Source organism: Crotalus tigris, unplaced genomic scaffold (genome assembly GCF_016545835.1).
Source record: "Crotalus tigris isolate CLP2741 ecotype Arizona unplaced genomic scaffold, ASM1654583v1 scf7180000020625.271290, whole genome shotgun sequence".
In the NCBI taxonomy this organism is placed as follows: Eukaryota; Metazoa; Chordata; class Lepidosauria; order Squamata; family Viperidae; genus Crotalus; species Crotalus tigris.
The window spans coordinates 127717-152878 of NW_024098111.1; the positions used below are offsets into that span (position 1 = coordinate 127717).

The following is a 25162-nucleotide window of genomic DNA, read 5'->3' on the forward strand; positions in this document are numbered from 1 at the left end:
ACTTCCAACCATTGCAGCATCCCCATGGTCACATGATCAAAATTCAGACACTTGGCAACTGGTTTATATTTATGACAGTTGCTGCATCCTCTGGTCATGCGATCCCCTTCTGCAACCTTTTGACAAGCAAAATCAATGGGGAAGCCAGATTCACTTCACAACCGTGTTACTAACTTATCAACTGCAGCAATTCACTTAACAACAGTGGCAAGAAAGGTCATAAAATGGGACCAAACACACTTAACAAATGTCTCACTTAACCACAGAAATTTTAAGCTCAATTGTCATAAGACAAGGACTACCTGGAGTCTGCATTGTCCATGCCTGCAATACTAATTACTGGATCCAGGCCAGCTCTCTTATTTTGGCTTAATTTAAATCCCAATACAATTGCTTCTTTTTTGGAACTTGGAAGATTATTATATTGTCCCTCGTCATTTCCTTTTGAAGATAGCTCCTATCTATTTTCTTTATGTTTTCTTGTTCCTCCTTTGCTGTGTTGGTGTTAAATTATCCATCTATTTCAAGTGTAGATGTTTGGCTTTTGAGAGAGATACAAATTGCTTTTGGTGTGCTCACCTAATACCTTAACCAGGGATTTGGCACAAAATCAGAATCCGCACATTGTTTTTATTCTTTGACTCTTATTCTTTGGTTCTGAGTTGTAATAACCTGTTTGTTTTCTCGGTTCAATAACATCATCGTTTCTGTTTCTGCTTTTAATGATTTTAACTATGAAGGGACAAGAACAGAATAAATTTACCTTTATTGGAATATTGAATACTAATGAGCTATATGTATGCAATCATACTTTCAGCTATTAAGTTAGTTATATAAACAAATACAGCTGAAGAAACCCACACTTTAACGCTGCAATCCAATTGAAGATAAGAAAAATTAACTTGATACAGACACACTATTGCCTAGGCAAAAGGGACTGAAGTGCAAAATAACTAGATAACATTTGGAAGCAGCTCAGGCATCTCCGTAGTATGCTGAACTATAAGAAGAAAGAGCAGATATAGCATAATCAGACTTTCAAGATTCTGTTATAATAGCCAAGCTCAATAAAAAGTAATTTTGGTCTTCTTTTAGAGTTGATTTCCCAGTCTGATCTATCTATGTAGTGGAGCTGACAGATGGATACTTACTTGGGTGTGCGACTTTAGTGGTTGTTCTTCCTGAGTAGATTGTGCTATGAGGGATTTATATTCCATTGCCTAATGGAATCTTCTATATAAACATAGAACATTTGTGACCATAAGTAATGGAAAACTTCATATGTAACCAACATGAAAAATGCAACCTATCACTTTGAAATTCAGTTAGTTGAGATCTGTACTTGCCTATGGAGATTCTCAGTCATCCACATCATGGTTGTCCCAAAGGTGCTTTTTCAAAAGGCAACTGGACTTTCTCTGATAAGTTCAGTTGACTGAGTCAGAACTGAAGAAACTTTGTGGATGAGAAGCAAAACGTCTTCAAGGAAAAACAAAGTCCAGTTGCCTCTTGAAAAAGTCAGAACTGTAGACTGAGTCATAACTGAAGGAGCTTCTTGGATGAGAAGTGAAACGTCTTCAAGGAAAAACAAAAAAAGTCCAGTTGCCTCCTGAAAAGCCCCTTTGGGAGATCTGTACTAGTAGCTGATTTGAAGTAAGGAAAATTAAATGTCCAACATAGATGTTCAATGTAATTTTTGCCTCTCCTTTGTGCTGAAGCGTATCATCTTGTCTCCTTCCATTGTATACCTTGAGGTCATGATTTATAATTTTGAAAATCCCAATAGGCCTTTTGTAAATGAATATCCAATAGAGGATGGTTTAAAAATATTTGCATATTTTTGCAGCCCAAGAAAATGGGTTCTGATTATTCTTTTTGTTATTACTGCAGTGTAATAACAGGGCTCGAATAAAATCCTACCCCTTTTAAAAGCAAGGAGCTATTTGCGTACTGCATAGAAAATGAAGTCTGCTACCATATTTTATTTATAAGTAATTTACTGCTCTAAAGCAGTCTGTTTCACTAATCCACTCTGTGCATCTATATATTTATTTATTTTCCAAAAGAGGTGATATAATATTTTAAATTGTGTCAGTGTTTCCAGTCTTCTGTTAAAATGTTAGAGCAAAACAGAGTAGAGGACTTTGCAATGATGTTCATCTGTTTCTCCAGTTTTATTTTTTTTTTTCAGCACAGTTTGTATTTCCTCAGTGGGGAGATACAAGGTTAAGGGAAATGAGCTGACTTTGCTTTTCTTTTTATCTATAATTTGGAAGAAATTACGTTTGGGCAGCTTCTTAGAAACATGGCATGGAAAAACAGAGTAAAAATACTGTTTATTGTTTTCTTTTCTTTTAAAAAATAACCTGATTTTTTGTTTTAAAAGCACTTGTTTATTAACCACATTTATGAAAAATATCCTATGTATTTATTTGATTAGCTGTAGATGGGTTTTTTTTTAATGCCCTGGCACCTCACAAAGGAATAAACAACAACCAATGTAATATAATGGCTAAGGTGCAGGATTAGGAACAAGGAGTCCCAGATTTTATTCATCACTTAGGGGATTAGACATTCACATTCTCTGCACCTTAGATTAGGAAGTTGAAAAACATCTATCAACCACATTGGATCAGCATGGTAGGTAGCCTTCAGTGTTATGACTTTCATCCTGCAGTGGAATAATCATATCAACAACAATAACAGCAATGTCATGAATATCCTATGTCTGCCACAGAAATTCCTAAGAAGGAATATCTAGGATTGTAGTTCTGTTTGGTAGTTTATTTTATCCTAGGAGGTTGGATAAATGACTATGGTTTAACAAAGGAGACAGCTGTGTATAGTCCCCAAAAGTTCAAAATTCAATTAATCGAAGAAGAGGAAGAAGACAGACAAAATAAATTTGAAGAATATCAGAACAATAACACTATAGAACTAAGTCACAGTTTCAGATTTTCTTGTGTGACCCTCTCTATTCAGCTTCAGTTATCTCTTGCAGGTTCTTAGTTCTGTGTTATGTACATTTGAAAGAAACCATACAACTATTGCTTGTAAGATTGTGTATGATTTATTAGCCCTGGCAGACCTTTTCCCTCTACCCATCATTGAAAAAAACTTGGTCGTTTCCTCCTGTATCTTTGATCAGTTATATGTGTTCAATGAATATTTCTTTTAATTTGATTGCTGTATGATGCCGTATGACTCTTGGTTACAGCTTTGTGTGAGTTGAAGAAATATAGTGCAATTCTTTTTTTGAGGATGTACACACCAATATTAGCTTGAATGTTGATGAACTGGATTATGTTTTTGCACATATGCAAACCTGGACTTGTATAGTTTAATATATCATGGGTAGAAGTACAGACCGAGTTTATGAGTTAAGATGAACTTTTTTGCTCTTAATTCAGAGACAATCCCATCAGAGCCAATCTAATCCTTAAATTATTTATACTGAGGGAGAAGTATACTCTGGGGATTTGAGTGGGAGAGCAAGAATAAAGGCTTAACTCCTACTTGATTGATTATGGGCCATTAAGTCATTTTTGACTCCTGGCAACCGCACTTTTCTCCAGGATGATCTATCTTTAACCTGCTCTTTCAAACCTACCAAGGGTGCACTCATCACTGTTTTAAATGAGTCCATCTACCTTGCTGCTGATCATCTTTGTCTTCTCTTTCTGTCCAGCTTTCCCAGCATCAGAGCCTTTTCCAAAGATCCAGATCTTTGCACAGTGTGTCTGAAATAGGATAATTTAAATCTGGTCATTTGTGCTTCAAATGAGAACTGGATTGAAATTCCAGTTTATCTAGACTCATCTGTTATCCTGATCTATCACAGCGCTCTGTTGCCTGCTTAAATTTGGAAGGGAAAAATAATTCATTAAGCTTTCATATCCAATTTAGTTGTAGTTGGAGCAAAATAAACCATTCTGTTTATATGATCTTTATATGTATGTCAGTCACTAGCGTGTTATTTTACGCCACAAATTAGAATGTTTTTCTTATAAGACTAATAGCTTTGGCTGAATTGAAAACTGTTTTTTCCTCCATATCTTCAAAAATTAGCCTCAGGGAGATTTCAGTAACATCTGCCATTCACTGTTTACTATTTACTGGCAATATGGTTCATACAGTTTGCCAAATCTCCAGCTGGGATAGTTGGCGATTTGGGATTGAAAACAATTGTTTGTCAGGAGCAATCATAATGTGTAGCATTTGACTGAGGCAGGCTGTTACCTTGATAATGTCATTTATTTTATTTATAAAATGTATTTTTGTTTTATTGATAAAATTTATTGGCTGCCCGTCTTACCATAGGGTAATTCTGAGCGGCTTACAGTCATAAAAATATATATCTATACACAGGGCTTTTTTTGTCATAGAATGCCCAGAACGGAGTTCCGGCACTTTTTTTGGATACTCTGGTTGATGGGACCCACAATATTTCTCCTCTGCTTTTGGTGGGATGGGCCAATCCCAGTGGGGTGAAATAATCCTTCAAGTATCCTGGACCCATGCCCTGAAGGGAATGCTATCCTGAGATATTCACAAAACAAATCTAGAATAGCAGTTTCTTTTACAGCAAGACAAATCCTTCTACTTTTATTGTTTTTTTCCCCATATATTTTATTGATTTTTTTTAAAACATAAATCACTTAATAGTTAGTAAACAGTGTATTTGCTGGGTTTATATTTGTAAAGAAAAATCATTAACAGTTGGTTTCTATAATCCATAATCCACATAATACATTTAGTTGATTTCCCCTTTTCTCCAAAATGTCTTCTTTGCAAACCTTGAAATAATACAGTTCTTATTATTTTGATAAATAACAGTTACATATATGATTTTTTCCAATATTCCTAGAAATAATGATCACATCAATATAATATTTCTTTTCTATCTAATCATTCTGGTTGCCTCATCTTATATCCTGTTACAGTCCTTATTTAGATTTGTTTCTCCCATAAAGTTCAAAGTATTCTTGCTGGTTAATATTTTCTCAACAGTTAATTAAATTTAAAGATTTAAATCCATTTTTCCCATATCAACCATCTCAACACTTTTACATTTCTTAAAAAAATAGGTAAAAACAGTAAAGAAAAGAGAACAAGAGTAAAGAAACATAAAAAGTAAAATACTACTTAAAATATATATTTCTCCTAAGTTAATATATATTCATTCCCAAAATTTCTTTTTCTTTTTAACCATGATTAAAGATATATTTAATCTTTAAATATTCCATTTAATGTGCCTAGTCATCTAATCCCTTAACTCTTATTCAAAACATTTTTTTCTTTTTTATACATTATAATTTCTCTAAATTCAGACACGTTTAATTATCTAAAACATTTCCTTTATCTAGGCCATTTCAGCAGTATTATATTACTTATATCAAGAAATAAAATAAAAGGGGGGGAAGCATACAGTATTATTTAAGGAATTCATCTCTCTTAGGATGACATATGTATTCAGAATCTTTTCTATTTCTTTATATTCAAACAAATCTGGTAGATCCTATCATCTATTTTCTTAATTTTCACTTTGATCTTTTTCCTTTGACCAGTATATTTCTTGATCAATGTGTTTTGCTGAATCAAAAGGATTCTAAGTAATGATGTGTTTAATTCCACTCCCCACCCAGCTCTGCCTGCTCTTCTCCTACAGATAGTATTTTACTGATATACGTGATCTCAATTTTTTTTATTCAAGTAACATGCCTGGGATGTGCTCTATGAATAAAGATGCACTTTGCTATTATACTAGGAAATACATGGCACCTGCCCAATACTATAAGTAATCAAGAATTCGCTCAACTTTCAGCTACATAAATTTTTATATGTGACCTTCTAGAGATACCTGGTAAGAGTACTTTCCATATTTATTCATCTAATCTTCGTGTTATGGAAACAGGGATAAATCTCCACTGCCATGAATTCTCACTGAAAATTGAATGCAGTCCTTTGAGCATTAGCTTAGCTTTGCTGTAAAGAAATGCAGCAATATTGTTGTTATAGCAAGATACTTCATATCTCATGGTTGTAGAGTCACAATAAGAAATAATCCACGTGCCTCCTAGATACATTTGTATTAGAGAGAGACAGTGTGTATGTATTTGCAAGGACAAATCTGTAGCTGCTTTAAATTAACCTACCTTCTCTGATTGCTTATCCTGGCTATCCTGCCCTTTCCTATTTCTTGCATGTTTATAACACAATGCTGTTTTTATCTTCTGGAAAAGGAATACTGTTGTCCCATAAATAAAAAATTTAATGGTGGAAAACTAACATGAGACAGAAATGAAATCTGTCATTTTTCAATTTGTACAAGATGTCTTTCTGTATTCTGGAATGCTTTCTTAACTCCCTTTGTGAAACTTAGTATATAGATCAGCGGTTCTCAACCTGTGGGTCGTGACCCCTTTTGGGATCAAACGACCATTTCACAGGGGTCGCCTAAGACCATCGGAAAACACATATTTCCAATGGTCTTAGGAACCGAGACACCGCTCCGCATCCGTCTCCTCATGGCCTCCTCCGCCATTTGCAGAGAGAGAGATTACAGAGAGGCACTTTCGCTTCCCTTCTCTCTCTCTCTCAGGCAGACTTACCTCCTGCAGGGCTCCTGATTGGCCCTGCGCCCAGGTGCCCCACCCCCTGGGAGAAGCGTGGCCTTGGAGCCACCCGGGGAAGCCCCGGGATCCCTGTTGGGAGCGGCCTGCTGGAAGCTCCACTGAGCGGGCCAGCCTTCCCACAAGCTGCGGCCCAAGGGAGACCAGCCCCTGCGATCCCCAGCCAGCCCGACCATTGGACCTGCTGGCCAGGAAGGCGCGCCAGAGTCCAGGCTGCCGAGAAGGAAAAAGGAGATTCAGCAAAGGTAGGAGAGGAGAGCCGCCTCCTGGGGCCCAGCGCTGGCGGCAGCTTCCTTGCCATCCTCTTCCTCCTCCCTTCTTCCTCCTACTGCCCCCAAGGCGGCTTGGTCGGGCGCAGGGGCAAGAGGGGTGCCTGGGGGGAGCAGCCAGGCTGGACGAGGGGCTGGCGGGCTGCACAGCACCAGCCCCCACTGGGGCTCTGTCGGATGGGTGAAGGGCGAGGCTGGGCAGTGGGGGGTTGGCGGGGATGGTGGCAGTGGTTTTCTCTTCCTTGTCCTCTCCTTCTTCCTCCTGCTGCCCCCAAGGCGGCTCTGGCGGGCGCCAGGAGGAAGAGGGGTGCCTGGGGGGAGCAGCCGGGCTGGTGGACCGCACGGCCCCAGCCCCCATCGTGGCTCCATTCATGGACGGAGGACCAGGCCAGGCAGCACGAGGGTGGCGGGGACCCCTGATAATGCAGCAGTGGCCGCCGCTGCCACCCTCCCCGCTGCCCCCACGCTGCCCGGCCTGGTCCTCCATCCATCAATGGAGCCGCGGTGGGGGCTGGTGCCAGGCGGCCTGCCAGCCCCTACACCAGCCAGGCTACTCCCCCCAGGCACCCCTCTTCCTCCCAGCTCCTGCCCGAGTCGCTTTGGGGGAAGCAGGAGGAAGGAGAGGACAAGGGTGAGAAAACCGCTGCCGCCACTGCCGGCTGAGCTGAGCTGCAGCACTGAGCCGGTCTCCATGCCTCCTGGTTGCCCGGCCACGCTCCGCCCCTGGCTGCACTCCGCACCACGCAGGAATCTCCCCCGCGCCGCTGGGCCCGCTTCCCTCACCGTTGAAGGCTGCCTTGGCCCTCTGGTGCCCGGCGCAGCTGTGGGGCTGCCGGGCAGGAGTGGCTCCTTCCTGGCTTGCCGGGCTAAGGGGCCTTGGAAGTGCCCAGGGGGCGGGGAAGAGGGCAAGGCGGTGGCGATGCCCGCATGTGCATCGGAGGCCAGCCAGCCGGACTGGGAGGGGAAAAGTGGCACCTTCTGAGTGGGAGCTGGCGCTCCGGCCGCACCCCTCTCGTGTGCGATGGGCTGTGTGGTGTGGAAAGGGGCTCCCACAACCCCGCCACTGTGATGGCTGAAGGGGCAGGCAGGTCTCGGGGGGCAGCTGGGAGAGGGCAAGAGGTGCCGGGATGGGGGGGCTCCAGGTTGGCGGGTGTGAGAGGGCGGCCGGCGGCTCCAAGGACGCGGATCGTCCACACGACTTCCGAGGCCCCGGAGGTGCCGCTGCTTGGCTCTCCACCAGGCTCTCCGCCAGAGCCTCCCCCCCTCTCTGGGTAATTGTGCGGAGCTGCTTGTGCATCCTTGGCAGCGCCTTCCCCCTTCAATTTCCTTCCTTCTCCATCTCCTTCCTTTCCCCTTCAATCTTCCTTCCTTCCTTCCTTCCATCTCCATCCCTTCCCCTTCAATCTCTCTCTCCTTCCTTCCTTCCATCTCCATCCCTTCCCCTTCAATCTCTCTCTCTCCTTCCTTCCTTCTTTCCTTCCTTCCTACCTTCCCCCTTCAATTTCCTTCCTTCTCCATCTCCTTCCTTTCCCCTTCAATCTTCCTTCCTTCCATCTCCATCCCTTCCCCTTCAATCTCTCTCTCCTTCCTTCCTTCCATCTCCATCCCTTCCCCTTCAATCTCTCTCTCCTTCCTTCCTTTCTTCCTTCCTTCCTTCCTTCCTTCCTTCCTTCCTTCCTTCCTTCCTTCCTCCTTCAATCTCCTTCCTTCTCCATCTCCTTCCTTTTCCCTTCAATCTTCCTTCCTTCCTTCCTTCTCCTTCCCTACCTTCCAACATTTTTGAGCAAGGAAGAGTAAGCTTCTCCATCGAGCATTGCTATATTGTTCTTGTGATTAATCACTATGCTTTAATTATGCTCAATTCATAACAATGTAAATACACCCTGCATATCAGATATTTACATTATAATTCATAACAGTAGCAAAATTACAGTTATGAAATAGCAATAAAAATAATTTTATGGTTGGGGGTCACCACAACATGAGGAACTGTATTAAGGGGTCGCAGCATTAGAAAGTTTGAGAACCACTGTTCTATATCAATGAACAAGTCACTCTTTATGCCTTGTAGTATCCTTTGAATCAAACAAAGATGTCCTCTTTTTTGTTTTAAAGACCTAGCTCCTTTGTAAGTAATCTTTAGTTACTTCTTATTAAATATTGTGGCCTTAGATAACTAAAGTTATAGGAAGATGAAGGACAGGTTATACCTCCATCTTCTAAAAATATATTGGTGGACACACACCTTAGCCCAGTGATGGCAAACTGATGACTCCAAGGTGGATAGACTACAATATTTTGGGTGACATGTCAACATTCACCAATATCTGACAACCACAGTGCTACCTCAGTACTCATTGGAAATTCATTCCAGAAGACACAACAAATACTAAAACCAATGAGTACTGAGAAAACCATGTGACTTACTACATGACCTGCTATTTTGGCCAGAAGAAGTAGAAAATCATGAAGCAGCTGATGTCAACAGGTTCTTCCTTGTATGCCGACTACCAGGAGAAAGACAAGTGCTGGACAAAATTTCGACTTCAAAATGTGTTGAATATTGAATTTGACAAGTTTTGAAGCAGTTGAGTGCTGAGGTATGACTCTATTCTCAAAAGCACACCCCATTCTTGTGTGATCCTTGAGGGCTGCAGAGGCTACATAAGAATGGGGGGGTTTCCTCTCGCACAGCCTCAGGACTTTCTGGAAATCGTGCAAAGGGCCATGCTCTTGCATGGCCTCTGCAGGCTCCAAAAATAGGTTGGTTTACTCATTATTTCAATTTTGTAATTATTTGGTATTTCTTTATATAATACCTACTACTACACATGATTAGATTGTTTTTTTTTAAACAAACAAATGAATATCTAAATAACTGTTTCTCTTTTGTTCATGTATGTCTGCGTTATATGCCAGCACAGTCAAGTTAGGCATTTCCCAAATATGGAGATAATGAGGTTCACCATCATTGCCCTAGCTAGCCTATTCATGCTGACATCTTTGGTCTAGGGCAGTTAATAAATCTTTCCCCGTCTTCTCCATTGTTTTAAACACTCAGGAAAATATTAACAAAAATCTAGCTCCAATAATTACTGTACCAAAGAAATATCTCTGTGATATCCATATTATGGCACTTTTTTCCAAGGAATGACTCAGAAGAAAGCTTTGGGTCTAGTAGTACTCTGTTTGCTACTTAATTATGAATAGAGGCTTTTATCTGTATTTCCATACCAAGTCTTCTCCTATCCGTTATCCCACTGCATCTTTGGTTTAGAGTCAAATAAGCTCAGCCAATAGTTTAATTGTTTATTTACATCTACACTAGGAAATTTTATATGGGAATTTCATTTGAGTGTAGTGTGATTTTTGTCTACTCATTCTGTGGAGGTGGTAAGGCTGGTTTGCCTTCAACACACTCAACATTGCACCCCAAGAGTTTCCAGAAGAGGTTTCACAACACATCCCACCTTGCCCTCAAGCTAATTAGACACTATTCATCTTCAGGAATAGTAAAGAACAAGGGTCCTCAAACTTGGCCACTTTAAGACTTGTGGACTTCAACTTTCAGAATTCCCCAGCCAGCTATGCTGGCTGGGGAATTCTGGGAGTTGGTCCACAAGTCTTAAAGTGGCCAAGTTTGAGGACCCCTGGTAAAGAATGACAAAGTTCACCCTCCTGTAAGATCAATTACAGGTAATCCTTGGCTTATGACTACAATTGAGCCCAAAATTTCTATCACTAAGCAACACATTTGTTAAATGAGTTTTACCCCATTGTAAGATCTTTCTTGCCCCAGCTGTTAAGTTAGAAACATGGTTGCTAAGTGAATCTGGTATCCCCATTGACTTTGCTTGTCAGAAGATCACAAAAGGTGATCCCATGACCCTGGGACACTGCAACTGTCGTAAGTATGAGTCGGTTGTTACAAAGTTCCAACATTACATTACCTAGTACTTCCTGCAATGTCTTATATAGCTCTGCTGGTAGTCCATCCGGTCCTGGTGTTTTACCATTTTTTTGTCTATTGATTGCTTCTATTAATTCCATCATTGTTATTTCCCCTTCTAATAGTTTTTAAATTTCTCCGGCATTTTAGGTATCTCTGTTTCTTCCAAAAAATGTTTTATCCTATCATCTGAAACTGTTTGTTGCTTTTATAGGTTCTCATAATATTCCCAGATTATTTTTTTCTTTTCTTCATTTCGATGTTGTAAAATCCCCTCAGCATCTTCCAATTGTTTAATCCATCTCTTCTCTTTCTCCTTTTTAATTTTATATGTCAATCATCTCCCTGGTTTGTTTGCATGCTCAAAAAAGGTTGGCTTAGCTGCCTTTATTTTCATTGCCATATCTTCATTTTCTAGTAAGTTCATTTTATGTTTGTTCAGTTCCATTAAATTTTTAATCTTTTTGTTTTGTGTATCTTTCTGTAATTCTTTCTCAAGTATCTTATATTCTTCCTCCAGTTTTCCCTTATTTTGTCTTTTCTGTTTATTCTTTTTCCCCAAATAAGTGATGGCAAGTCCTCTCATGTATGCTTTCGCCGTATCCCAAACATTTTGAAGTGAAATATCTTCTTTTTTGTTTTCCTTAAAAAAGAAAAGTATTTCTTTTTTCATATATTGCTGAAAATCCTTTTCATTCAATATAGTTTGGTTTAATGTCCATCTTGTTCTCTTTTTTTGTCCTTTCCATATGATTGTAACTGGGTTGTGATCCGCCCATGTGCTTGTTTCTATGGCTATATTTTGTATATTTGTAAATAAATCTGTTGACATCCATGTCATATCAATTCTCGACCAGGACAGGTGTCTGTTAGAATAGAACGTATATTGTTTCTTTTCCGGATATTTCTCTCTCCAAGCATCAAGTATATTTAATTCATCCACCATATTATAGAAGGATTTAGGAAGTGTTCTTCTTAGAGTCTTATTTTTTTTTGTTGTATTATAATCCAATTCAGGCTTTACAATAGCATTAAAATCTCCAATCATACATATGCTTTCATATTCCAGTTCTATTATTTTCTTATGTAATTTTAGATAAAAATTCTCTTGATTTTCATTTGGAGCATAAATCGCTACCAATAATGATTTTTTACAGTTCATAATTACTTCTACCATTAAGATTCGTCCTTCTTCATCTGAATATATCAATTTAGTTTGTATTGTTTTCTGAATATATAATGCCACACCTCTTTTACTCTGGTCCGCAAGTGAGGTGTATAATTCTCCCAATTTTGGATATTCTAATAAATTTTTATGTTGTTTCCTAATATGAACTTCTTGTAAACAAATTATGTCCATTTTTAGTTTTCCTAGTTTATTTAGTGTTCTTTTCCTTTTTATGGTCAAATTTAATCCATTTATATTTATCGAGATTATTTTTATCTCTTCTTCCATGATTATTTATTTAAGGTTTTAGCTGATCTCGTCATTCTCATCTCTCTTTGCTCTTTTGCCTCTTTTGTCCTTACTCCTTCTACCAATGCCCTTTCCTCCTGTTCTTTACTATACTCACTCTGTTGTTTCTCTATCTGATCTCCTTGATGTCTAATTCCTCTTTCCCTTCTCAGCCTTTCTTCTTCTTGCTGTCCAAATAGTGATCATAAAAAAGCTCTGCTTTCTCTAATGTGTCTAGTCTGTGTCTCTGTTCTTGCCAGTTTACCATTACTCCTTCTGGTATTAACCATCTAAAATTTATCCCTTTTTCAATTAAGACTTTTGTCAAAAATTGATACTCCTTTCTCAAGTCTCTCACTCTTCTTGGAATCTGCTTTAATATCACTATCTCTCTTCCTTTATATTTTATTGTGACATTTCTCAGTTTCTGTAATATATCTGCCCTTAATGCTTTTTTAGTAAACCTTATATGGACCTCTCTAGGAAGCTTATTTCTCGTTGCATATCTAGTATGTATTCTAAATGTCTCATCTATATCATTAATTATCTTTTCCTTGCTTTCCTCTAGTGCGTCTGCTAATATTTCAGCCATCACGTCCACTAAATTCTCTCCCTTTTCTTCTTCAACATTTTTGGAATCTTAAGTAATAATCAGCTCTATCCATCTCTAGAGAGATAATCGTTTTTTCCTGGTTCCTATCTGTTAATGTCAGTCGATTGTCCATCTCCTCTACTCTCTTATCCATTAATTCAATTTTCCCTTCCACTTGTTGCAGTCTTTGTTCACTTTTCCCCATCAATTCTCTGACCTCTTTTAATTCCTCTTCTAATTTACCTAACCCTTCCTTGAAGTCTGTATGTAATGCCTGTATCATATTTTTCAGTTCCATATTAAATTTATCTTGTTGTATTGTAGAGTCCAGTGTTTTCTGCACCACCAGATTCTGTAGTGTTGAGGGGGCTGTTGTTAGATGATCTTCATCTTATCCAATGATTTATAATCCAAATGTCAGTGTGCTATTATAATCCAAAATGTTCCAAGAAGAGGAGGAAAGAAACAAAAATAGGAGAAAAATCCCACCTCAAACGTCCAAGGGCAGGAAAAAATACAATTTACACTTCTTTATTTCAGGCTCTTCATGCCTTAATCCGAAAAAAAGAAGGAGATCGAAAATAAAACCTCCATAAAGCAATCCACCAGTCTCCGAAACAAGAAACAGTTTCTGTGTTAAATGCAATTAATGTCTCACTTCTTATCAGTGAGCCCAGCAGATGTTGTTCAGGGTCACTTAGTCTTCTGCTTTAGAAGAAGGAAGCTGAAGAAAAAGAAGCAACCCACTTAAAGGAAAAAAGCAAACAGTTTACTTTTACAGTTGTTTACTCTCAAATAGTTCTATTTAGTCCAATTGTTTTCAGTAGGCTTTTTAAATTCCACAGTCTTTACATTGATTTATTGATTTATTGCCTTCTGCTTTTTCGCCACTGAAATTCCAGAGGAGGAACAGGAGCAGCTTAAGGGTCTGCTCCCCCCCCCTTTTCTCCACGGCTTCAAATTTTTCTAATTCCACCCCTCAGCATTTCCAGCATTTAAGAGAGAAAGTTTTCCTCCTTTTAACAATCTCTTGATCAGCTCACCCAGGCGATTCTCCAATTTTCTTTCTGATTCTTGGAAGCAAACGCCCAGCTTGTGACAGCTCGCAATGGCTGTCTGGCAGCTGCTGGTCTGGGAAGCTTCCGTTCAGCTCTTCAGGAGATTGCAAACTCTCCTGTGTTGCCAAACTATCCTTCCCTTCTTCACTGACCCTATAGGACAGCTCTGGTCTGTCTAGGACTAGGCAGACCTCCCCAAACAGCTGGAAAGCGATGATTCTTAGGGAGCCCCCAAGGAATAGTGCCGCCGAGACATTCACTCCTCCATCATAAATTGAAAAGACAAATTGAAGTAGATTTGGATAAATGGAAAAATGTACAACTATCATTAATGGGAAGGATTGTGATAATCAAAATGAATATATTACCACAATTATTGTTTTTGTTTTCAACAATACCAATAAGATTAGATAAGAAATATTTTGAGGGGCTTAATAAAATAATCTTGAAATATATGTGACAGGGAAAAAAGGCAAGGATTAATCTAAAAATGTTACAAGATACAAGATTGAGAGGTGGGTTTGGTCTACCTAATTGGGAATTGTACTATCAGGCTGCAGCATTATCATGGATGAGAGAATGGATCTTACTGAGGAATACAAGATTATTGACGTTAGAGGGACATGATTTACAGTTGGGATGGCATGCTTTCATATGGTATGGAAAAAACAGAATACATAACTATTTCCAGAGACACTATATAAGGAATTCTTTATTTGTTGTCTGGGAGAAAGTAAAGAGAAATTATTATTTGAAGATTCCAAATTGGCTCTCAACTATGGAGACGCTAATACACCCCAATATGTTTAACATGGGAAACATTATAAGATATAAAGACTTATTAACAGATATGGGGGAGTTGAAAACCAAACAACAATTAGAGGAACAAGGAATAAAGATGGATTGGTACATGAGAACGCAAATACAATCTAGATATGAAAAAGATGTTAAAATAGATGGTGTTAATTTGGGGACAACAGAGTTAGATGAAATACTCACAGGAACGGAAGAAAAATGGATTAAAAATGTACAGTTATCTACTACATATGGAGTTAGAGAAGGAACAAGTGAAAGAGACAATGATAAAATGGACAAGGAATTTTGGATACACAATTGAATTAGATAGATGGCAGCAATTATGGGAAAGAAACTATAAATTGACAATGGCAACTGCGTATAAAGAAAATATGTACAAAATGTTTTACAGATGGCACATGTCTCCTGAAAGATTAGCTAAAATGTTTAAGGACAGGTCTATGAAATGTTGGAAATGTCATCAGATACCAGGTTCCTTCTACCATATGTGGTGGACGTGTGTAGAAGCTAAAACTTATTGGAATATAATTAGAACATGGATAGAAAAGATGATTCAACAACATATAGAACTAAGACCAGAAATATTCCTGTTGGGTATTCTACCAGAGAAATACAATAAAGAAAAAACATATTTAATTATTCATGTAATTATGGCAGCCAGGATTGTGTTTGCACAAAATTGGAAAGCACTGAAAGCCCCCCCAGAGGGAGAGGTGATTGGGAAAATACTGGAATGTGCAGAAATGAATAGACTAACAATGACAATTAAAGATAAGACAGAGTCAGACTACTATGAAATTTGGGGAACTTTTTATGATTGGCTGAAAAGAGAATACGGTTAAAAGATAGTTAACATCAATTTAGATGGAAGAAGAAGGAGCAGATAAGGAGGGAGACCCCGGCGACACAGTATTGAATAACTGGAGGTTGTATAAATGTTTTATACAACTGGAGGTTGTATAAATGTTTATAGAAGTATATACCGAGAAGGTTAGATAAATAGAAGTATTAATCTTATTGTATATAATACAGATAGGGAAATTTGGAGAGAGGAGTTGCTCGGACATTACCCCTGAATTGTATCTGAAGAGGGATGAGAGGGAAGGAGAGGAGAGAGAAAAGAGTAAAGGAGGGGAGAAGGAAGTAGGAAGGTTGGAGGAAGAGGAAAGGGGAGGAGAGTGGTGAAGGAGAGGAGAGGAAGAAGAGGGAAGTAGGGAAGAGAAGAAAGGGAGAAAGAAGGTAAAGAAGAAGGAGTGTGGATACGGTGAAAGGGGAAATGGGCGAGCAACACTAAAGTTATGTGTATGTATTTATTTCATTTTGTTAAAAGTATCTGTATGTGAGTGTGGGGGGAATGTATGTTAATATCTGATAAGTATTACGGTATATGTATGGGGGAGAGTTTAGAAAAATAAAAAAAAAAGTATGAGTCGGTTGCCAAGCGCCTGAATTTTGATCATGTGGCCATGAGGATGCTGCAACAGTCATATGTGTGAAAAGCATAAGTCACTTTTTCTCAGTGCTGTTGCAACTTTGAATGGTCACTAAATGAACCGTTGTAAGTTGAGGACTACCTGTGGATCCTAAAACCTGTCGATCTTTTGAGTGACTGTACTTCCAGTTCCCCATGCCTCATTAATATTTTACATGAAACATGAAAACACGAAAAGAATATTAATCATGATGATGATAACATTTATTGTTATTTTTTTACTGTGGGCACAATGGCACACATTAAAAATGAAATTTATTTGCTTGCTCTCAAAGTGTACACATACATAACAAGAGAAGTTAATATTGAGTATATTTGCCTTTAAACTTTGACACTAAGCCCTTCATATTCTCTACATGTGAGAACTGCCTAGAGTAGGGGTCCCCAACCTGTTTGAAACTGGGCCGCAGGAGAGATGGGCAAGTGCATGCACATAAAGCTCCACTAACGTGAGCAGCAGGCAAGCATGTGCAAGCGAAACTCCACGTGAAAGTGGAGGCCACGTGCGCCTGTCGCTCACACAAATGGAGCTGTATGTGTGTGCATGCACCTGCCACTCACACGCTCCCCTGCATCGGGCCGCCAAATTGGAAAGGTTGGGGACCACTGAGCCTCGTAACATTTTCTGGTGGTCATCAAAAAGCCTAAATGGAATTTTAGCAAATTTATACTATTCTGCAATAAGAACTAAACGGAGAATGCTATTTATAGTAAAAGTCCTTGCTAATGTCTTAATATTCTCATCTTGTGCTGGAGAACAGGAATATTAGGCCCCTGAAACCCTAAAAGAATTTCAATGAACTGAGATGTTTTCCTTAGATACCCCTCATTATACCATTAATCATATTACTTTCTCTCTTGTTCTCTCCTCCCCAATACATTATATGCAAAATTAGTCACTATAATTATTCTGCATAATATGGGGGGTGGGTGGGTTTTTAATTCTTTCCTCTTATTGGGAGAGAACAGAAAATATATCTCCCTGTGGGAAAATGCATCTTCAGAGGGCTATTTGAATTATGCAGCACAGTATTCATTCATATGCAATAGAAGCCAGCGCAGACTAATTTGGTATAAGAAATACATGGCTTTCTTCAAAATGTTTAATGCTGATTCTGTTTCTAGTATCCTATTACTAAACAATTATCATAGCTTCCCCAGAGCATTGAAGGAAATATAGCTTGAGATGGTACAGAGAACTCTCAAAGGATTTTCCCTGCCTACAGACACCATATATTTGCGTTACAAAACTACTGTTCTCAGGGCTTCTAAGGAAATTAAACTAAGATACATTTGAGATGTAGATATCTTTTGATATATTACTATTTGTTTAAAGTCCTTTATATCCTTTTCAGATTTGCATGCAGCGTATCAACAAGGCTATGATTTTACATTCCTCGGTTTATAACGGTAAACTAAGTAACCTAGTTTGCTTCCATTATGAGACCTCTGATAGACCTTGCCAACTGATCTAGGTCTCCCATCCATTATTTCTTTCCATACGTTACTACCAGTTTGGAAGTATGTTTATGGATATTCTCAATCATCCAGAAAGAAAATCCAGTTGTCATTTGGAAAAAGCACCTTTGAGAGACCATTCTGGAAGGACCTTTCCATTTTCTTAGGGGCAATTGCCAAACTGCCAGGCCTGAAATTGCATTTTGGAGACATTCAAAATGTAATTTTATTGAATACAATGGCTCTAGGGAGGGAGGGAGGGAGGGAGGGATGTGAGAGGTTAAGAAATGTAATAAATGAATGAATGAATGAATGAATGAATAAATTCAACCTACACCATTAAAATCTAAGGGAGTAAATATCTCGATCATTGTAAGCAGAAATACATGGTTGCTTGTATAATAAAAGGAAAATACATATCAAATCAAATATTCCTAATGTGGTATTAAGGGAAAGTACAGATAGTTCTCTACTTATGACAGTTCATTTAGAGCAGTGGTTCTCAACTTTTAATGCCACGACCCCCAACCGGTCGTAAGTCGAGGGCTACTCAACCGGTCGTAAGTCGAGGACTTTCCCTGCCCAGGAGCGCCACGCATGCATGGTGCCGCCCCCTGTGCCGGATGAGGCGTAGCTGGCAAGCGGCAGAGACGGCGCAGGCCAACCACCGGCTGGGCCACCAGCTGGCCCAGCCCAAGGGAGGTAAGGCACCCACCGGGCCCCACACACGCCAGCAACCCACCCTGCGCCCGCCGGCCTCCCACCTCCCACCCCTGGCCCTCTTTTACTTACATTTTTAGTAGTTGCTCAGCAGGGAGGGATGGAAACTTCCAGACAGCTCGCCTTCGCTGCAGACAACTTGCAGCACCGTTTGCAGAATGGGACTTTTGGCAGGCTCAGCAGGGCAGAGACAGCCTGGACAATTCCTATTGGCTTTTGAAAGCCAATAGAATTAGACTCTATTCAAGAGAGTCTATTCTATTGGCTTTCAAAAGCCAATAGAATAAAAGGGAGTAGTACAGCTAAAGAAAAGGGGAAAAAATGGCGGACTGCATTGTTTGGCGACCCCCGTGAAATGGTCGTTCGACCCCAAATGGGGTCCCGACCCACAGGTTGAGAACCACTGATATAGAGGCCTTGTTATGGAAACCGGTTTGGCATAAAAGGAAAGCTAGAATAAGATTTAAGAATATGACTTAAGGTTTTATGTAATGGGTTTAAAAGGCTTATTAGATATGGATTGATTTATGGCTTAAGACAGTTAAATAAGAGGTTAGATTGAATAAAAAGTAATTAAAGATTTAAACTTAATAACAAGTTGTTTTGTCTATGTATTAATATGCTTTGGATACAGTAACCTTGGAAGGATGTTAAAGAAACTTGATACAGATATTGAGGAATTGATTGTTAGATTATAAAGAAAAATAGAAATGGAAAGGTATTTTTTCTCTTTTCTTTGCTTTGTTTCTGTTTTTTCTTCTTTGTTCCTTTTTTTTCCTTTCTGATTTGAACTAATATTTTCTTTTCTTATTAGAACTGATAGTCGTTTTGTAATGGAAGAGGAATAGGAAAAAAGAAGAAATGATATTAATAAATGTTTATTGAATATGTTAAGGAAAAAGGTAATGGGGAGACTCCCAAAGTGTTAACTAAGTATTTAGATTAGAAATATGGAACATAGCAAGTGAAATAGTTAAACTTAACATAGGACCTGAATTTGTGGATTTATTTAGATGAAAGATTATTGAGGATTGTTATGATTGATTTAGTTGTATTGAAATATATCAATTTGAATATAATATGTCATTAGAGGGAAAAGAGAAGAGGTTTTTATGAGTATGACTTTGTTTTGTGGACAATTGATTGCCCAGCCACCACATTGTTTCTTAAGCACTTGTTATTAAAATGAAAAAAACAATAAAACTTGTTTAAAAAAAAAAACAGAACTAACTCCAGATGAAAATAGTAGGATTTGATTTCAATTAAATAGTACTTAAAATGAAATTGTCATTTGTCTGATTTTTCACACAGAATCTTATTGTGATTACATTGAAAATGGGTTAATTAAAACCTTTCATTGTCCCACTTGTCCCACCTAATTCGTCTCCACATAAAGTTATCAAAGTGCTGCCCTCATAAACAATCTGCATTTAAATTCATGCTTAGATTTGGGACTCTTAGTTTGGCAGCTCTGGATCCTCCTTTTCTAATTAGGCTTTCTCTGTCCTATTTCCTTGGAGAGGACAGAAATTACAGATGTTTTGTGCGTAGATCCATAAATAAAGTTATGAAATGTAATATGGACTTACTGGAGGAAAAATAGCCCTCCGGAGCTCATAATTTCAAGATATTACAGAGATATATTTTTGCAAGAAAATTGCTAAAGAGGACTATTAAGATATTGATATTAACATATCAACAAAGCTGCAGAAACAAAAACAAGAAAAAAAACTCACTGAAGAAACATAAGAAATATATTGCAAAAACAAGTGCTTTTTTGAAAAAAAATGTTTTAAGCCATAATACCACTCTCAAATCATTGCTGTTTTCTTCTTACTCCATAATGTAATCTGTATAATATATTGGTTTTTTTCTAGCTCCTCAGAGAAATTTTGAAATTGCTTTCAAGATGTTTGATCTAAATGGTGATGGAGAAGTGGATATGGAAGAATTTGAACAGGCAAGTTTTTGTTTCTTCCCCCCCCCCCTTCTTACATATGTTTTAAGAAGACAAATTTGTGCAGTTTTCTGCTCTTAAGACAGTAGTGGGATTCAAATATGTGAACAACCAGCTCTCTGGGTGGATGCCGCTTCCAGAAGTCCATTCTGGACCTGGGCAATAAAAAAATAGCTACTGGTTCTGCTGAAGTGGTGTGAACCAACTGAATCCCACCACTGTCTTAAGAGTATATACATAATACATACATATAGACAATCTATATGATTCTGTCTCTATGTAAAGCAGTTTTCCTCAACTTGACGCCTTCCAAGTGTGTTGGGTTACTTCTGGCAATAGTGCTGGCAATCCTGTTTCTTTTTTCTCCTCCCTACCCTTTCATTTCCTCTTTGTTTTTCATCTAACTAATTTCCAGTTGTTAGTGAGCTTGCTAAATGTTCTTGGGTTGTCTCAGTATGGATTTTCTTTAAGGTATTGCCCCCTTGACTTTTTCAAAAGATACACACAGTTCCAAACAGACATCTAACATCCTCACTCCTGTCTTCTGGGGTTCAATCAATACATCTGTCTTTGCTACTAGAGAGAATGTTTTTGAACTGCATATAAAATATCTAGCAAAAAAAAAAGACTGCATATCTTTTTAATAAAAATGTGTATATGCTTTTCTAGTGTGATTCTCATAAACTTTAAGGTTTTCAGAAACTGCTTTTCTACTGCAAAATAACTTAACACTTCCAAAGTCCCAAAAATATTCTTACTATTAAATGAGGGAGAGCCCCCAGAAATAAATCTACAAAGGGAGAGAAAAATGAAAGCATTTGTAGAAAAATAGGTAGTTAAACTGATTACATGACAAGAGGGAAAAAAAATACTCCCAAAGAGAATTCAAAGTGGAAGAAATAAATGTACTGTTAATCATTTGTCGGAATTACCACAAAGTAATATTGACATGAAACAATATATTTAATAACTGTTTATACAGTGTTCCAAAGTAGGATTTTCTTTCAGAAGCTAAATAGTTGGAAATATTTTGGGAACCTCACTGAATAAGGAATAGAGGTAGTCCTCGAGTTACGAGTGTAATGGATCCTGCCCATTCCATTCATAACTTGAAAACTTGTGGGAGTGAATCTCGTACCTCGAACGAAATCACTCCCTTGCTCGTTAAGATGCACGTGGCTCATTAAGTGAAATGAGGTATCTCAGGGTGGGGAAGGACATGGGGGGCTTAGTAAGGGAACAGGCCCCTAAGGCCCCCCCGACCCACTAAAATACTTCATGCTTCCCCCTCCCTTCCTGCCGTGCCAGACTCAACTTGAAAAGATCTGTCTCTTCTCTGTCACGGTTCCTGCTGCTGCCTGGAACTGAGGCCAGGGAACGCTTCCGTGTGCCTCCAGAGGCCGGATCGGGGTGTCGGAGGCCTTTTCCAGGCCACTGCCGCCTGGATCTGAGGCCTGGGGATGCTTCTGCAACCTGGAAAAGGCCTCCAACGCTTGAATCCGGGCTGCTGGAGGCATGCGGAAGCGTACCCCGGCCTCAGATCCGGGCGGCAGCAGCCTGGAGAAGGCCTCCAGCGCCTGGATCGGGCTGCCACAGGGCCATGGAAGTGTCACCTGGCCTCAGATCCAGGTGGCAGCGGTCTGGAAAAAGCCTCCAACGTCCCAATCCAGTGTCCGGAGGCACACGGAAGCTTCGGTTCTGTTCTCTGTCGCAGAGACCTAAAGTACCATGAGATCACACGAGATCAGTAGTGTGAGATCTCTCCCCACTGATCTCACGTGATCTTGCATTATTTTAGGCCTCCATTCTCTGCGAACTCACCGAAAGTCTGGAGCAGCCAAGAAAGCGAAGGATCTCGATCTTTGCAGGGTGAATATTGAAGACTTGGTGCCTAGGGAGACCCGGGGCAGGGGTGGGGAGGGAGGGAATAACCAGGGTGAATACTGCAGATTCCTAGAGTTAGGAATCCTTTGACTTTAGCCAAAATATAGTCTTTTATGCTGAGCTCTTCTGGATCAAGTGTGGGGTGCTTGATTTTGCCTTTTGCCAGTGCCCAACATTGGGAAAAAAAACCTCTTTCCAAGTACTTCCAAAATAAAATAGAATAAAATTTACAGAGTTAGAAAGGACCTTGGAAGTCTTCTAGTCCAGCCCCCTGATCAAGCAGGAGACCATATACCATTCTTGACAATTGGCAATCTAGTCTTTTCTTTAAAGCCTCCAGTGATGGAGCACCCACAACTTCTAAAAGCAAGCCATTCCACCAGTTAATTGTTCTTACTGTTAGGAAGATTCTCCTTAGTTCTGAGTTGGTTCTGTCTTTGATTAGTTTCCATCCATTACTTCTTATCCTGCCTTTGGGTGCTTTGGAAAATAGATTGACCCTCTTCTTTGTGGTAGCCCCTTAAATATTGCAACATTGCTATCATGTCACCTCTAGTCCTTTTTTCATTCAGATTGCATATTCCCTTCTAAGACTGGAGCATCACCTAACCTTAGAGGTGTCAGTTTCCTTAAGTTAATCACACAGGAAGTTGAACTGCCCGAGAGACTCACAGCTAGGAGCTATATTTTTATTACAGTTCTAAAACCATTGCCAACAGTTGAACTACTGAATGGCCCTGAAATTGACACAGAATTTGCTCATATTTTCCCCTATATAACAACATCTTTTGCCTTTCTTTTGTCACTGTTTGTGGTTGTAGACCATAGGATATTTTTATTTCCCACTTGCCTACACTGAGAATCCCTTGTCATAAATGAAAACTTTATGAGAGAGGGAAATGGAGAAAATTATGAAGATGCTTCCTGCCACCCACCGTCAATGGTGTTTCGGCAAAGTTTAATAATCCTTTTCAAACAGGCATAAGATGAAACTCAGCAATCTCCTTTAAAAAGCAAGTAATATTTTAAAATGGGAATGGCAAACTTTTGTGTCTCAAAGCAGGCAACCATATTCCTTTTTATGATTCCTTTTTCCTGTATCTTCTGTCTACATCAGTCTTCCAACCATTGAGATGGTTGCGTTAGATTACCTATTAAAATAACACTAAAGGTCTTACCTCCTAATATTGTAGGAGGAAGTGATACTCTGTACTTAAAAATTAGCTCCATTGCACTGGAACATTAAAAACTGGCAGACTACTGACTAATTTGAAAAGCAAGATTTTTTTCCTAGTATGAAAAGACTGCAATGATTGTATCAGAGGAGAAGTTAGGGCAGTAACCACTCATTTCTCTGTATTGGAATATCACATAATAAAAAGAAACATCGTAAATTCAGTTCTCTATTGGATGATTAATTACCTGTCCAGGAATATTGCCAAGATTTGAAATCTTGTTCCTGCTAGGTATTTATGCTGAATATTCCTTTGTTTTATTGAATTATTAAATGTATTTCTTAGCTCTCCTTCAAGATAACAGTCTTTCAAAGGCAGCTTACAAAATACAACATACAATTCAATCTCAACATCATAAATCAGTTTGAAATAATTTTACAAATGAAGCGGTTAAAATAAGTCAGATCCAATATTTAAGCATATATATATATATATATTCTGAGGTTTTCGCGGGTGTTTGTTTCTTTGGTTATTCGGGTTTTCTCCCGCATAAAATTGGAAGTGTCCAGACCACAGCTGCATCATTAGCCACTTTAAACCCCTCCAATCCATACATGAAGCAAACTGACACCCACCATGAAGATGAGGCATGACCACGAATGCGAAGCCAAACAACAGCAACGCAGCTCATCATCTCAAATCCCCCTGCAACTCAGACTTTCCTGAGCACAACAAAGCCTCCACCCAAACAGAACACTTCCCCATCCAATCAGAGCACAGCCAACCCTCCCATCCAATCAGAGCACAGCCAAGCCCCTAACCAATCAGAACACACCTCCACCCAATCAGAACACAGCCAAGCTCCCACCCAATCAGTTCATACCCCCACTGGCAGTTAAAAGGAAGAAACAGCTACGATCACACATTGCTCTTAGAAGCACGAAGCCGAAAACACCAGCCTGAAGATGACGAATGGGACTTCGTCGAAACATCACCAAGACACTTCCAATTTTACACGGGAGAAACCCGAATAACCAAAGACCTACGTGTGTGTGTGTGTGTGTGTGTGTGTGTGTGTTTTTCAGGTATTCTTGTCTTCTTTGTTTACAGATTGTCAGTACTGATTTACTTTCTAATTTTTTTTAATTTGAATTTGTGTTTAAATTCATATGCACAATTGAAAAGCAGCTGGGATTGTTTTCCAGCATTTTTAATTCTATTTAGTGACTTAGTAATCATGCTGCTATTATCCGGGTTAGAATTAAAGTTGCCAGGCTACTCTGACCTTTTTGGTTGTGTGAAAATAACCTCATTCTTCACTTCTGCTTTCTCATAGAAAATCAATAATCTGAGAACAAAATCCTTAGAAATTGTCAAATACTATAACAGTTGTTTGTTTCTCTGTGTGCAGTGTTTGTCCAGTTGTTATTTCCCTAGAGTGTTAAAGGGAAAACAATTCTCATCTTTGCAGATAGAAACATATTGCAGCATCTAAATATCTTTTCCAAGATTTTGATTGCTTCTCTACCAAATGCTGGTCTGTGACAATTGGTCCTTTTTTTGTTGATAATTAATTCTGAAAGGCAAAGGCTAACCACCACTTCAACATCTTATTTGCCCATTCTAAGGCAGTTTGCTACACCTCTTGTCATTGATTTGATCTTTTTTTATTCAAAGTTATTCCTGTTTTTTTCCTCATGCACC

The 25162-nt window shown here is 39.1% G+C and overlaps 1 protein-coding gene across 4 annotated transcripts in view; it reads left to right on the forward strand.

Moving 5' to 3' along the window:
* MICU1 (mitochondrial calcium uptake 1) overlaps positions 1 to 25162 on the forward strand; it is a 210994-nt gene that overhangs the window by 119662 nt on the left and 66170 nt on the right. For all 4 annotated transcript variants that reach the window (XM_039368089.1, XM_039368090.1, XM_039368091.1 and 1 more), the window contains one exon: positions 20320 to 20402. In XM_039368089.1, the coding sequence (XP_039224023.1) occupies positions 20320 to 20402 (83 nt within the window). The remainder of the gene's footprint in view (positions 1 to 20319; positions 20403 to 25162) is intronic.